At 44.2% G+C, this 14,243-nt stretch overlaps 1 protein-coding gene across 13 annotated transcripts in view; it reads left to right on the top strand.

Moving 5' to 3' along the window:
- Window positions 1-14,243, top strand: part of Tcfl5 (transcription factor like 5) — a 26,542-nt gene continuing 12,299 nt past the window's right edge. For 2 of the 13 annotated variants that reach the window (XM_042276931.2, XM_076571359.1), the window contains exons 1-5: window positions 6-670; window positions 1,542-1,725; window positions 2,165-2,327; window positions 4,259-4,505; window positions 7,213-7,354. In XM_042276931.2, the coding sequence (XP_042132865.2) occupies window positions 57-670; window positions 1,542-1,725; window positions 2,165-2,327; window positions 4,259-4,505; window positions 7,213-7,354 (1,350 nt within the window). In that variant the 5' untranslated portion in view covers window positions 6-56. Of the gene's footprint in view, window positions 671-1,541; window positions 1,726-2,164; window positions 2,328-4,258; window positions 4,506-7,212; window positions 7,355-7,503; window positions 7,642-10,292; window positions 12,705-13,434; window positions 14,194-14,243 lie in introns of those variants that run through there. The other 11 variants (XM_076571367.1, XM_076571366.1, XM_076571364.1 and 8 more) reach the window with 10 other exon arrangements.

The raw sequence follows: 14,243 nt of genomic DNA, 5'->3' as shown, positions 1-14,243 counted from the left end.
CGTCTGCGTCGCCGTCCCCGCGCCCGCGCCCCGCCGTTGGGCCGCGCCGCGCCGGCATGTCGGGCCCCGGGCCGCGGGAGCCGCCGCCTGAGGCAGGCGCGACGGGCGGCGAGGCGGGCCCCGAGGGCGCGGGCGGCGGGGACGCGGCGCTGGGCGAGCCGGGACTGAGCTTCACGACCACCGACCTGAGTCTGGTGGAGATGACGGAAGTGGAGTACACGCAGCTGCAGCACATCCTCTACTCGCACATGGAGGCGGCGGACGGCGAGCTCGAGGCACGCCTGGGCTCCGCGCTGCTGGCCGGCCCGGGCGCGGGCTCGGGCGCGGCGGGCTCGCTGGCGCCGGCGCCGCCCGTGTACCCAGTGCTGTGCCCGCCGCTGGCGGCCGACGCGCCGTGTCTGGGCCACGTCGACTTCCAGGAGCTGCGTATGATGCTGCTGGGCGAGGCGGGCGCAGCCGAGAAGACGCCTGGCGGCGCGGATGGGACGCGGACGCGGGCGGACGGCGCGGCCAAGGAGGGCGCGGGCGGCGCGGGGCCCGACGGCGCGCCCGAGGCCCGGGCCAAGCCGACCGTACGCGTCCGCCTGGAGGACCGCTTCAACAGCATGCCGGCCGAGCCGCCTGCGCCTCGCGGTGCTGAGCCCGGCGAGTCGGGCGTGGCGCTCAACAAGTGCGTGCGGGGCGCGGGGCCGTCGGGGAGGAGGGGTCTTCTCACAGCGCTGTTGTCGTCTGACGGATCATTCTGGGCACCTGCTGGGTCTGGGTGGATACCTGGAAGGGCTCCGGCGGGGCCACCTCTTGGGTCTGGGAGGATACCTGAACGTGGTCAGCAGGGCTACTTCCATGGCTGCATGGACATCAGCCTTTCCCAAAGATCTTTGGGAGGTTCAGTGTAAAGAGGCAGGCAGTCTGGATACTAGATATAGGGGGGTCTCATGCCGGCCTGCTCTGAATTAACCTGAGGATGATTCTGGAAGCTGCACACTATACAAGTGCTGCGTGGCAATTCTAAAGAGTACCTTGGGGCTTGTGGACCTTCGGGCTGTCTTCTACACCCCCAAAAGAGGAGAGGAAGAGTTCTGAGGACGGTACCCTTTGCTTCTGTCTCTCCCCTGAGTGCCATGGGGAGCTGCTCTGGCCTCCAGTGCAGACTTGGACCTGTGGAGTGGAAAGGCAGGAGTTTTAAGATTAAGCTGAAACCTGTGGTAGTTCCTGGCCCACTTAATGCTCTCCCAGGTAGCTGTTGAAGACACTGACTCCGCAGTTTTCCACTCACCCAGCTGTCCTGGTCTTTTCCATCCTTGCCAGATTTGGAGGATGACAGAGATTGGTTATCAGGGAGTGCTGCAGGCAGGGAGGAGGCAAAGTGAACTTCACCAGCACCACTGGCCAGTGGATCATGCAGGCCATGTCCAGGACTGCTTGAGAAGCAGGGCGGAGTCTAGCATGACCTGTTAGTGGTGGAATGGGTGATGGCAATGTTTCGGGAGCCTCTCCGCCACATATTCCTCAGGTTTCTGGGTTTTCTTTTGTCTTGGCAGTTTGGTAACTCTTATTCGACATCCATCTGAATTAATGAATGTTCCTCTTCACCAGCAACAAAACAAATGTACGACCTTAGTGAAAAATAAAACTGCTGCTGCCACTACTGCTTTGCAGTTCACCTACCCGCTGTTTACAAGTGCCTGTCCCACTGGTGGGAATGCCAGCCTTGCACAGACACAGGTAAAGCTTTTTCATCTGTGTCAAATTCAGGGCTGGTAACTTAGTTTGATCTTGTCCCAGGATTTTTTTTTTTTTTTAATGGAACTGGTGACCTTTGTAAGTTGTAATATTTATATTGTTAGGCATTATTTAAAAACCTAGTAAAAGGGCTGGAGAGATGATTCAGTGGTTAAGAATGCATACTGTTCTTGTATTGGATCCTAGGTTGGTTCCCATCTCACAACTGCCTGTTAATTCCTGCTTTAGGAGGGGATCCTTCTGGCATCCAGAACCTACAGTCATGTACACAAATCCACACATACACATAGTTAAAATCTTTTTTAAAAATGAAAGTTTTTCAGAAGGTTTGAGCATAATTGTATTGAGTGCAGTTTACTTGTGCTGTAGAGCTGACATAGCCACATATTGATACAATTTCTGTTACTTAATTTTTTTCCAGAGTTCTAGTAACTCATGTTCTATACTGGAAGCTGCCAAGCACCAGGATATTGGACTGCCTAGAGCATTTTCTTTCTGTTACCAGCAAGAGATTGAGTCCACCAAACAGACAGGAGGTAGTAGAAACAAAGCCTTGCCCGAGCAGGTTTGGATTAAGGTGGGAGGTAAGTGATAAATCAGCAGGTCGTGGCTGTGTGTGTGCTCTTGACAAGCTGTAGCTGCACAATTTAGGCTCTGGTGGGTGGGGACAGGAGAGGACTTTTATATACACATGTGTAAGAAGTGTTAGGTATTCCTGATCCTCATCTTTGAACTTTTTTTCTGAACATTATAGTTAACTCAAATTTTGGTTATTTTGAATTTGGGAGCTTTTTCTTTTCTTTATTTTTATTATTTATTTATTTATTTATTTTGGTTTTTTTGAGACAGGGTTTCTCTTTGTAACAGTCCTGGCGGCTGTCCTGGAACTCGCTCTGTAGAACAGACTGGCCTTGAACTCACAGAGATTGCCTGCCTCTGCCTCCTAAATTCTGGGATTAAAGGCTTGTGCCACCACTGCTCAGCGGGAACTTTTTCTTAACAGTAAAATGACAACAGACTCACAGACATCTCCAGGTGCCATAGCCACTGGAAGTACTTTGTAGTTTATTTCATACTTTGTGAGTGATGATGGAGTCTGAAATCAGCTGAAAGCTCCAAAGAGATAGAAATAACACTGTCATGGCAGTGGTTGGGCTTGGCAGAGGCCACTGGATGATCACAAGGTCTGGAGTGTAAAGAAGCTCCACCAGCAGATCAGTTTCTTGATAGTCACTTCAGCCCCTCCCTCCTTGGGAAGGTTTTCTTTCAAGAGATAGGAACTACTACTCCCTGAAGCACTCAGAGCTGCTGAGGCAGGATGAGATGGAAACTGCTTCTTCCTGTCAGCCCTCAGTTTTGTTTGTCAATACTTTTTATTTGAAAATCCTTCTGTGAAATATAGATGAGCACTAATGTGGGACTGTGCCTATTGCTAAGGCTAAGAAAGAAAACACCAGAACTTCTGAATTTGTTTCTCTGTCTCTATTAAAATGTGATCCAGAATTGGTGTTAAGGCTTTTTGTGACAAGTGGGAGAGCATATCACCTGCTTACTTTCTTTTATCTGATTGAATTTGACTTATTTCTATACTATGTGCACAATATGTAAGTGCAAAAGCTGATTTTTTCTTTGCTTTTTTGTGGAATCACTTGAACATGAAAACATACTTAACTGAATCAGTTAAGTTTTATCCTGAGGTAAGGTATCAATTTTCATATTAGAATAATTGGATGTGAAGAAAAATTTTTAGTGAAAATATTTGAAACATTCTTTCCATCCTAAATTCTAGAAAAAAGAAAACAGTGTTTTGGTTTCTGTATTCATGGGTAATAACAGCTGTTAATTAAAAGGGAGGGGTGGGGGATTTAGTTCAGTGGTAGATCAGTGGTTCAGCTCTATGAAAAAGAGGGAGGATCTGACATAGTTGTGTTGGTTGCATAACATTCATTTGGTTTGGTTTGTGGGTTTGTTTGTTTGATTGATTGATTGATTGATTGAGACAAGGCTTCTCTGTGTACTCCCTGTCTGTCCTGGAACTTACTCTGTAGGCCAGGCTCAGAGATCCACCTGCCTCTACTGGGATTAAAGGCATGCCCCACTACTACCCAGTCAGAAGGGGTGATTTGATTGTGCTGTAGGATTAGAGCTCAGTGCTTAGTGCTCAGAGTCTGCCATCATAGCTCCTTGTTTCTTTAATTCGTACTTGATAGTGTTAGAATCTTGGATTGAAATGCAAAACATGTCTATGCATGGGTGAGTGCACAGGCACATACAGTCAAGAAAGAAAAGGAAAAACAAAAAACAAAAAATAATGGTGCACACTTGTAGTCCCAGCACTTAGGAGGCTCAGGAATTCACAGACATTCTTGGCTACATTGTGAGTTAAGGCAGTACTGGACTTTGTGAGGCTCTTTCTCAGAAAAAAAAACAAGATGCCCAGCAAAGATAGTCTACATTAATGGGAATGAGTTAAAAATAAAAAACTAAATGACGGCTTTTTTCTTCTTTTGCAAAGAAGAAGCGCTATGTAAACAAGCAATCAATAAGAGGAATCGGAGTAGAATCCGCCAGTTGGATACAAGTGTGGAGCGAAGAGCCCTTGGAGAGATTCAGAATGTGGGCGAAGGCTCTACAGCTTCACAGGGTACCTGGCAGTCTTCTGAGTCCTCACAGTCAAACCTGGGGGAGCAGACGCAGAGTGGACCCCAGGGAGGAAGGTCTCAGCGTCGGGAGAGGCATAACCGAATGGAAAGAGATAGAAGGTAATATAGCATGGACTATTGGCTCAGTTCATACAGTTGTCTTAGATGTGCTGGCTTTTTGTATGATAGTCCACCCTCTGTATGGAGGCTGAGGAGTCTTCAAGACTCAGTGATCTCTGGTGGACTCATCTCTCACTGACTACAGTGGCAGAGTACAAGGCACAATGATCCAAGGTATGTGGGAAGAGCTAGGGAGCACATTCCCAGGAGTCTTCTCCTGGAAGGTTACGTAGGACCTCCTAATTGATGACTTCAATGTTGTGCTCCAAGGGCACCAACAGGGTGCCACCAAACAGGAGGGCTCATTAGAGGCTCAGAGACTGTGTTGGTGCCCATCACACGATAGTTCCTATCTGGCACACTCTGAATACCAGGCTCTCAGTGTGAGCCATGTTGCTTGCAGAGTTGTGGTCCTGTGGGCTGTTCTTCACTAATCTCCCCAAGCCCAAGTTCCCAGACACTAGGAGAAGGCCAGTTTTGTCAGCAGGTCCTTAAGGAGAGTATTGGGCCTTCAAGGTAAATACACAGTAGGTAACATTGTACCTTTGTGTTTTATTTGGGGAAGCCAGATATAGTTGCACACATTTGTGATTGCAGTGTTCAAGAGGCTGAGGTAGGAGGATTGCTTCAAGTTTGAGGACAATCTGGGATATATAGTGAACTATAGGTTAGTCTTGAATAGCAAGACCCTACATCCAAAAGAAAAAAAGAAAAAGAAAAAAAATGTTGGAAAAGAGGAGGTTAAAACTGTTATTGAAGTGAGTTATAAAAGTGAGTTTACCTGTGGATTTTATATGTGCTACTCTAGGTAGTATAAAAGGTTAATTTTCCTCTATTGAAGTTGGGTTTTTATTACAGTGTTTAATAATAATAATCAATTTGGTCATTTATGAGTATTGCATTTATATTTTCAGCTCAGGAATAATAGTATTTAACAAGATATTATTGTGCATTGAAGTTTAATTATTGAATAACCCAAGGTGATTTATTGCTTTTTAGAGGATGTGTTAAAACTAGATAGATACCTTTCTTCTCTATTTTTTTTTAAAACAAGGCTGGCCTCGAACTCACAGAGATCTGCCTGCCTCTGCCTCCCAAGTGCTAGGATTTCTTCATTTTTAGTTAAAAAAAATTTTTTTTAATGTATGAGATATTTTGCCTGCATGTATGTTTGTATACTACTTGTGTGACTGTAGAGGCCAGAAGAGGGCACTGGATTCTGAGTCTAGAGTTACAGGTGGTTGTGAGCCACTATGTAGGTGCTGGGGATTGAACCTGGGTCCTCTGGAAGAGCAGCTAGCCACTGGGCCTTCTCTCTAGCTGTGCTATTCTTTATGAGTGTTTTGCTTACATGTATGTATGTGCCTGGTGACTGCTGCAATGGTCAGAAGATCCCTGGAACTGGAGTTACAGATGGTTGGGAGCCACCATGTAGGTGCTGGTGATCAAATTGGGGTCCTCTGCAAGAGCAAAACATACTCTTAACTGCTGAGCCATCTTACCAGCCCCATTGCATTCTCTTTTTTTGAGACAGGGTTTCCCTCTATAGCTCAGGCATTTATACCTGTACACAGGTCATGTTATACCTGAGGGACTTCCTTTAGCTTACTGTGCATTGTAAATCAAGTACTGCTGACCCTGATGTGTGTTTAATGAGCACGTGTGGGATAGCTGCTCTGTGGAAATCTTGACACCCCCTGGTTTAATGGCTTCCAGTGAGTTCTGTGCTTGAGTATCTATCTCATCTGTAGGATAGGGTTGTTAATGTACCACACATACTTGAGGTCAGAACTACTTGAGCTGATAGGGAAGGAGTTGGGCCCTCTACTAGACATTAGAGTGCATCCAGAGTGTGCTAGCTGCCATTTGACTTTAGGTGTGTGGGTGTGAAGATGGGTAGTGGACTGTACCATGTAACTGTTTGTGTCAGCACAGTGAGGGCTTTGCTTATTACTGGATGTGATATGTAAAGCTTAAAACAAGGTGTGACTTAATTCTCTCAAGAAGCTTTTTTTCAATGCTGGTGATGGAAGCCAGGGCCCCATGGAATAATAGGCTAGCATTCTACCACTGAGCTTCATCCTCAGGCTTGCCCTAAATTCTCTAAAAAAGGACAAGTTTATTTTTATGAGACAGGGTCTCATTACATAGCCCAGGTTGACCTTGAATTTATGATTATTCTGCCTCAGCATCTGAGGTGCTTTATTATAGGTGTGTATCATCATGCCCCACTCAGTCTGGAAGCTATGCATGTGCCTGAGTACATATTTCTATACATGGGAAGCAAGTCATGATTCCTGAATAACAATGTGGGGTTGGCTCTGGAGTTCAGTGCGCAGTACTGCAAGAAAATAAAAACAATGAAAAAAAATTACTTGCCCAGAAATTTTGTTCTTGAGTTGAGGGATTTGCAGTCATCCCTGGTATAGAGAGCTGGCCCATGAGAAGTAAATATTTGAGAAAGTGTAGGGACTTGGAGGCTACTGGGCCACTACAGGTCTGGTGACCATGAGTAGTGATGGCCTCTATAGACAGGTATTCAGTGGCAAAGTGCCCACTGGCTTATGTGAGGCTTCCAGGTGGTACACACCTCCTAGCCTTCAGAGGTCAGCTCCATGCATTCTGCTTCCTTTGAATGAATAATGAACTCTGTTGCTCCTGTACTTCACCAGCTGTCCTGTGTGATTACTGTGGATTTTGACTGCAGGCGCAGAATCCGCATTTGCTGTGATGAGCTGAATCTTTTAGTTCCATTCTGCAATGCGGAGACAGATAAAGCAACAACCCTTCAGTGGACCACAGCATTCCTGAAGTACATTCAGGAAAGACATGGGGATTCCCTTAAAAAGGTGAGTATTCATGAAGTGGACTTCAGTGTTCCTGAATTGTGTTCAGTGAAGATGGGGATTTTTCTTGATGTGGTGACTGAAAAGGCGGGCAGAAACTTGAGAATTTTCTGTTGCAGTTGTCAGTGTTGCCTCTGATCCCTTCTTCCTAGACTGCCTTGGGTATCCTGGACTCTGAGGTCAGATATGAAGTCTAATATAAAGGGAGTTCTGCCTATTGATGTCACTTACTAAAGTCATAGTCACAGCTGAGATTTTCTTATGAAATATAGATGACTGTCAAATATCAATTGTCAGATACCAAATTTAGTACCTGTTGTGTGCAGTATATTATATTGGGTCTGAATGGTATTCAGGATATGATTTTTTTCTCTGATAAGGACAACAGATATAGTTTAGTGGCAGGGTATTAGCCTAGTGTTTGTGAAGCCCTGGGGAGGGGAAAAAATGAAAGCTTTGAAAGAAATGAAAGTAAGAATAGCAAAAGTGGGGGCGGGTCTATGAGGAGCAGATAAATGCTGAACCAGTAGTCTGGACTTCTGCCTTCAGGTGGGTTCAGAGGCAATTGTTAGATTTCTGTGGTGTATATAACCAGTACAGGCTGAGCCTTTGATGCCCACACACTTCTTGTTCCTTGGGGACTGCTGGCACTCTATTTCTTTCTTTCCACACGTGGGCTGTAATAGCTGGCCAGCCCTCTTGGTTCTGCAAGGACTGATGCTTGGTTTGGGAGTTGGCTTAGCCCTGGGATGGACTGGTGGAAGAAAGGGAACAATTGTGGGTTGGTTCTGTGCTGTCCTTGGGAGACACCTGTGCTATGTTTTGGCCTCAGAATTCTGGTGGTCACAGCCTATGGCCTTAGAGAAGTAAATGAATTCCTGATATATTAGGGTTCTCTATAGGAACAGAACTGATAGAATGAAAGGGAGATTTATTAGAATGGCTTATAGGTTGTCTTAGGGTTTTTATTACTGTGAAAGACACCATGACCACAGCAACTCTTATAAGGAAAACATTTAATTGAGGGGGCTCGCTTACAGTTTCAGAAGTTCAGTCCATTATCATCATGGCGGGGAACATGGCAGCATGCAGGCAGATGTGATGCTGGAGGAAGAGCTGAGAGTCCCACATCTTACAGGAAACAGGATGTCAACTGACTGTCACACTGAGGGAAGCTTGAGCAAAAGACTACAAAGCCCACCCCACAGTGACACACATTCCTCCCACAAGTCCACACTTTCCAGTAGTGCCTCTCCCTTTGGCAGCCATTTTCTTTCAAACCATCACATTCCACTTTCTGGCCTCCAAAAGCTTATAGCCATATCATAATGCAAAAAAATTCATCCAGTCCAACTTCAAAAGTCCCCACAGTCTATAACAGTCTCAAACTTGTTTCAAAGTTTAAAGTCTCTTCTGAGATGCATGCCACTCTCTTAACTGTAATCCTCCTATAAAAATCAAAATCAAAAAGCAGATTACATACTTCCAACCTATAATGGCACTGGATATACATTACCATTCCAAAATGCAGGGAACAGAGCATAATGAAGAAATATTGGGCCAAAGCAAGACTGAAAACAAGCTGGGCAAACTCCAGATTATGTATCTTCATGTCTCATGTTGAAATGCTCTTCAGATCTTCAACTCTGTTCAGCTTCTCTCTTGGGCTGGTTTCACTTCCTGTTAGCAGCTGTCCTTGACAGGTATTCAACAACTCTGACATCTCTAACATCTTGGGTTCTCCAAGGCAATCTAGGCTTCAGCTTCACAACTTCACATAATGGCCTCTCTAGGCCTCCATTTAGGGAGTCCTAAATGGCCTCAGCAACTTTATTCCAGAACCATGTGGCCAAAGCTGCCAAGGTCTGCTGCTTGCTGGGACTGGAACATGGCCCCCTTCATCAACTTTCTGTTTCCTTCACTACCTAAGATTGGCTGTCCCTGAACTTGCTCTTTAGACCAATCTGGCCTCTGCCTTCCCAGTGCTGGGATTAAGGTGTGCCCCACCACATCTGGCTCTAAGCTTTTTTTTAGTTCCTTTTCACAAGTTGGAAATGTAGCTGGGTGGGATCTTGCCCTGAGGTCACCACTCCCTTTACTCCATCTCTTAATTTGAATATCTCCTTGAACATAGGATTTAGCTCTATTCCACTTTCTGTTGCTCTTTTTCTCCTCAAAATTTACCTTTTGTAATTTACCCTGCTCAGCTTGCTTTTTTTCATTATAAATCTTCATTAGAGTTACCAGTAATAACCACATGACAAAATCTATACTAGGCTGTTTTGAGATTTCTTCTGCCAGTGGAATTAATCCAAAACTCTTCACTTTAGCCTCAGGCAGACCCTTTGAACAAGGGCAAAAGGCAGCAACTTTCTTCATCAAAATATCACAAGAACAAATCTCTAGGCAACATACGAAAATTCTTCTCCTCCTGAGCCCCTGACAGTTCAAATAACTCTTAGCACCCTATCTTCATTGCTCCTACTGGTGTGACCCATTACGCAGTGCTTAAAGCATTCCACTGCTTTCCTAACCCAAAGTACCAAAGTCTAAATTCCTCCAAACAAACATGGTCAGGCCTATCACAGCAATACCCCAGTCCCTGGTACCAACTTTTGTCTTAGAGTTTTCATTTCTTTGACCACAGCAACTCTTATAAGGAAAACATTTAATTGTGGGGGCTCACTTACAGTTTCACATGTCCAGTCCATTTCATGGCAGGGAGCATGGTGACATGTAGGCAGATGTGGTGCTGGAGGAATAGCTGAGAGTCCGACATCTTTCAGGCAACAGAATGTCAACTGACGGTCACACTGAGGGAAGCTTGAGCAAAAGAGACCATAAAGCCCACCCCCACAGTGACACACTTCCTTCAACAAGGCCACACCTCCTAATAGTGCCTCTCCCTTTGGGGGCCATTTTCTTTCAAACCACCACACAGGCCATGGTCCAGCTAATCCAGCAATGGCTGTCTACCAGTGGAAGGTCCAAGAATCTACAGTACACACTGGAATCCTGAAGAAGTAGGCTCTAATGCCAGGGAAGAGATGGACTTGACAGCAAGAGTAAGCAGGCAAAGAGAGAACACTTCCTTTTTCCATGTCCTTTTTGTAGGCTGCCAGCAGCTGTGGTCCACATTAAAGTTGGATCTTTCCACCTCAAAAGATTTAGATTCAAAGTAGGTTTTCCAGTTTGAATGATTTAATTAAGAAAAAAAAAATCCCTCACACATGTACCATCTGCTTGGGTTTTAGTTAATTCCAAATGTAGTCAGATTGACAACCAAGAATAGCCATCACAAGTCCACCTCTTGTCAACTTGACACATAATCATATCTCCTTATGTCATGCTTAATTTCTAAATGAAAACAATAACCAAGTCATAATTACAGCTAACATGATAGAACTATTCCCAAATACAATTGCAAATGTATCATATATTTAACCAGGTCATAAGTATGCCTAACATGACATAACTATTCCTCATATAACCACAAATGCATTATAAATTTAGAATAGGTGGCAGTGCCCCTTGAGGGACATCTTTTTAGTATCTCAAATATGATAACAACTGATATTCTGTTAATTGTTGTTATATTATATAATAAAGATACCAAGGAAAGAAAACACAAATATCTGTACAAACACATTAACAAAATATGACAAAAATATTCATGTCAACTATAATCATCGTTTCTTCAACTGTTCTCATGGCCTTAGCTGATATTTATAGCTAGCTTTCTCTACTACCCATTCTGTATTTCCTCCAGTATATAGTTAACCTTGTAAAAGGCTGTAAGTCTCTCTGGGGAAGGACCGAAGAAAGGCTAACAGTAAAACTCCTAGGTAATTTATCAAGTTCCTTCCTTGGGGACCTGGCCATCCCTTCATTCAAGGGGTTCTGCGTCTGTAAACTGTCTAAAGTCTGGAAACTGGTTCTAGGGCAGAGATTCCATTTGCCACAACCCAAATGTAGCCTTTTTTCATTGTTAGAGAATTTTTTCGCTTATACAGATCAAACAAAAAAAGCAGTAGGCTTACCTATTTCATTCTTGGCAACACCATGATTGATTAGCCAGTACCAAAGGTCTATATTCATAACAACATAAAAGTCACTTTGTTCTGACCATTACAGGTCAGGCCATTATGGATGTCGCTTTGTCTGTGCTGCCCATTATGATAACTGAGATAACCTTGCCTTTGGTGATTCAGTGCTGCCATCAGGCCCCTGATACCCATTGCGTTTAATTCATCCAACTGAGTAGCAACATCTCCAACCCTAAGATACTGTTGCACAAGGAAAAGGGTGAAAACAAAGCTCTTCAAATGTGCTGGTGCCCCTCTCACTATTTTGTGTCTTGTAGTATTAGTGAAGGCATGCCTTCTGGACCTGCCCATTGTGGAGGATCAGGTTTTACACCGCATGCCCACACTGGCACTGCAGTTTCCCTGGATGTTAGAATCCCTTCATCAACACTAAGCCAAGGGATATCAGGCATCTCCAACTCCTTTTCAAAAGGCATCTTTTGACAAATGCTTCAGCCAACGATTCAAGCAAATTTGACACCTTTTTTAAAAACTGTGTGAGCTTCCCTATTAAACCTAGAACCTCCACTCAGAGGGCCTCTATCAATCAACTCAGCCTGATCCAGTTTTATGATCCTTCCACCAGTATCCCACACCCTTAAAATCCATTCCCACATATATTCCCCAGACTTCTGCTTGAACTAGCCAACTCATTAAGCTCGTAAGTATTGTAGTGTAGTGTTCCTTCTCATGGACTACACTTTCTTTTTCTTTTTTTTTCTCTTTTTTTTTTTTGGTTTTTCAAGACAGGGTTTCTCTGTATAGTTTTGGAGCCTGTCCTGGAACTCTCTCTGTAGCCCAGGCTGGCCTTGAACTCCCAGAGATCCGCCTGCCTCTGCCTCCCAAGTGTTGGGATTAAAGGCATGCGCCACCACCGCCCGGCTGGACTACACTTTCTATTTCCCTTTTAGGGGCCTGCTTAGCCTTCAGTATGGTTATAGGTCTAAAGGCATCTATTGGCAAGTCCTGAGGGACATCAGTGTTGTCTTGCCTGGCATTTGTTGTTGTTTGTTTTTGCTTCTTTTGGGGGGCCTAACACCCAGATCCCAAATAAATCACACATGGAGGCTTATTCTTAATTATGAATGCCTGACCTTTGCTTGGCTTGTTTCTAGCCAGCTTTACTTAACATAAATTAACCCATCTATCTTTTGCCTCTGGGCTTTTCCTGTTCTCTTACTTCTGTACATCTTACTCCATAGCTTGATGTGTAGCTGGGTGGCTGACCTGTGATGTCTTCCTCCTTCTCTGGCTACTTCTTTTTTTTTCCTCTCAGATTTCTCCTGTATATCTGCTCTGCCTGCCAACCCCACCTATTTCTCTCTCCTGCCTTGCTGTTGGCTGTTCAGTTCTTTATTAGCCCATCAAGTGTTTTAGACAGGCACAGTAACACAGTTTCACAGAGGTAAACAAATATAACATAAACAAAAGTAGTACACCTTAAAATAATATTCTGCTACAGTCATTTCCTTCATAGAAAGTCACTGCTGGTTTAGCAGATGATGATTAATTTCCTTAGTCAAAGGTGGAAAAGGCAATATTTCAGGGGTTAGGGGTCATAGTTCATCTTCTGTGGAGGGTGGAGAGATTACTTCCTCAGGTGAGATAAACCCTTGAGAATCTGAGGGTTCAAAGTTCTCAGTTTCAATAGAGTCCTTCCCACAATCCCCATTCCAAGTTACAGGAGTCCATTCTTTACCAATTAATGCCCTTAATTTAATTGCTGACACTCTCTAAGGCTGGGACTTGAATTTTCTCTGTAATTCAGTCAACCTTGTAATGAGGGCCTAAGTTTGATTTTTCACATCTTGAGCTCTGTGGCTCCTAGAGAGAAGTTTCTCTTCTAGGTCATTTAGAAACCTTTAGACTGTTTATGCACATCTGGAGCTGGTCAATTTTATCACTGAGTCCATTGTTATCTTTCACCGTATTCTGAGCTGCTAGAAGTTGGTTAATTTTATCATGAAGCTCATTCTTTTCCTTTGTCAATTTATCCAGAGATGATAGGAGCAACCAACCAGCATCATCGGTTTCCTTATTTTTCCACAAACCTGTTGCTTCTCACAATTGATGAATCATGACAATCAAATGCATTTGTCCACTTAAGTTTGCAAAATAGTTCACTCCAAGTACTCTTCAAGTTTCCAGAAGAGGCTTTAGTAACTGGAGAGACTTGAGTAACTATAGGTTTTGGCAAGTTGGAAAGCCTATTCCAGGTACTTTCAAAATTCATCCTTATATTTCTGCTCCTCTAGAACCACTTTTGGCACCAAAATCTGTATTAGTCAGGGTTTTCTAGAGGAACAGAATTGATAGAATGAGTCTGCATATATACTATATTCTATAGATAGATATATGTAAAGGGGATTTATTAGAATGGCTTACAGTCTGTGGTCCAGCTAGTACAACAATAACTGTCTGTCAGTGGAAGGTCCAAGAATCCAGTAGTCGTTCAGTCCATGAGGTCTCAGCTGGTCTTCAGTACACACTGGAATCCCGAAGAAGTAGGCTGTAATGCCAGTGAAGAAATGGACTTGCCAACAAGAGTGAGAGCAAGCAGGCAAAGAGATCAAGCTTCCTTCTTCAATGTCCTTTATATAGGCTGCCAGCAGACAGTGTGGTCTAGATTAAAGGTATACCTTCTCATCTCAAAAGAGCCAGATTAAAAGTGGGTCTTCCTACTTTGAATGATTTAAGAAAAAAGCCCCTCACAGGTGTACCCAGCAGCTTCGGTTTAGTTAATTCCAGATGTAGTCAAGTTGACAGTCAAGAATAGCTGTCATACCTGGGTACTGATTTTGGACTCA

This window comes from Peromyscus maniculatus, chromosome 4, assembly GCF_049852395.1.
Source record: "Peromyscus maniculatus bairdii isolate BWxNUB_F1_BW_parent chromosome 4, HU_Pman_BW_mat_3.1, whole genome shotgun sequence".
Taxonomy (NCBI): Eukaryota; Metazoa; Chordata; class Mammalia; order Rodentia; family Cricetidae; genus Peromyscus; species Peromyscus maniculatus.
Note: the sequence above shows the minus strand (reverse complement) of the source record. Positions and strands in the feature narration are given on the sequence as shown.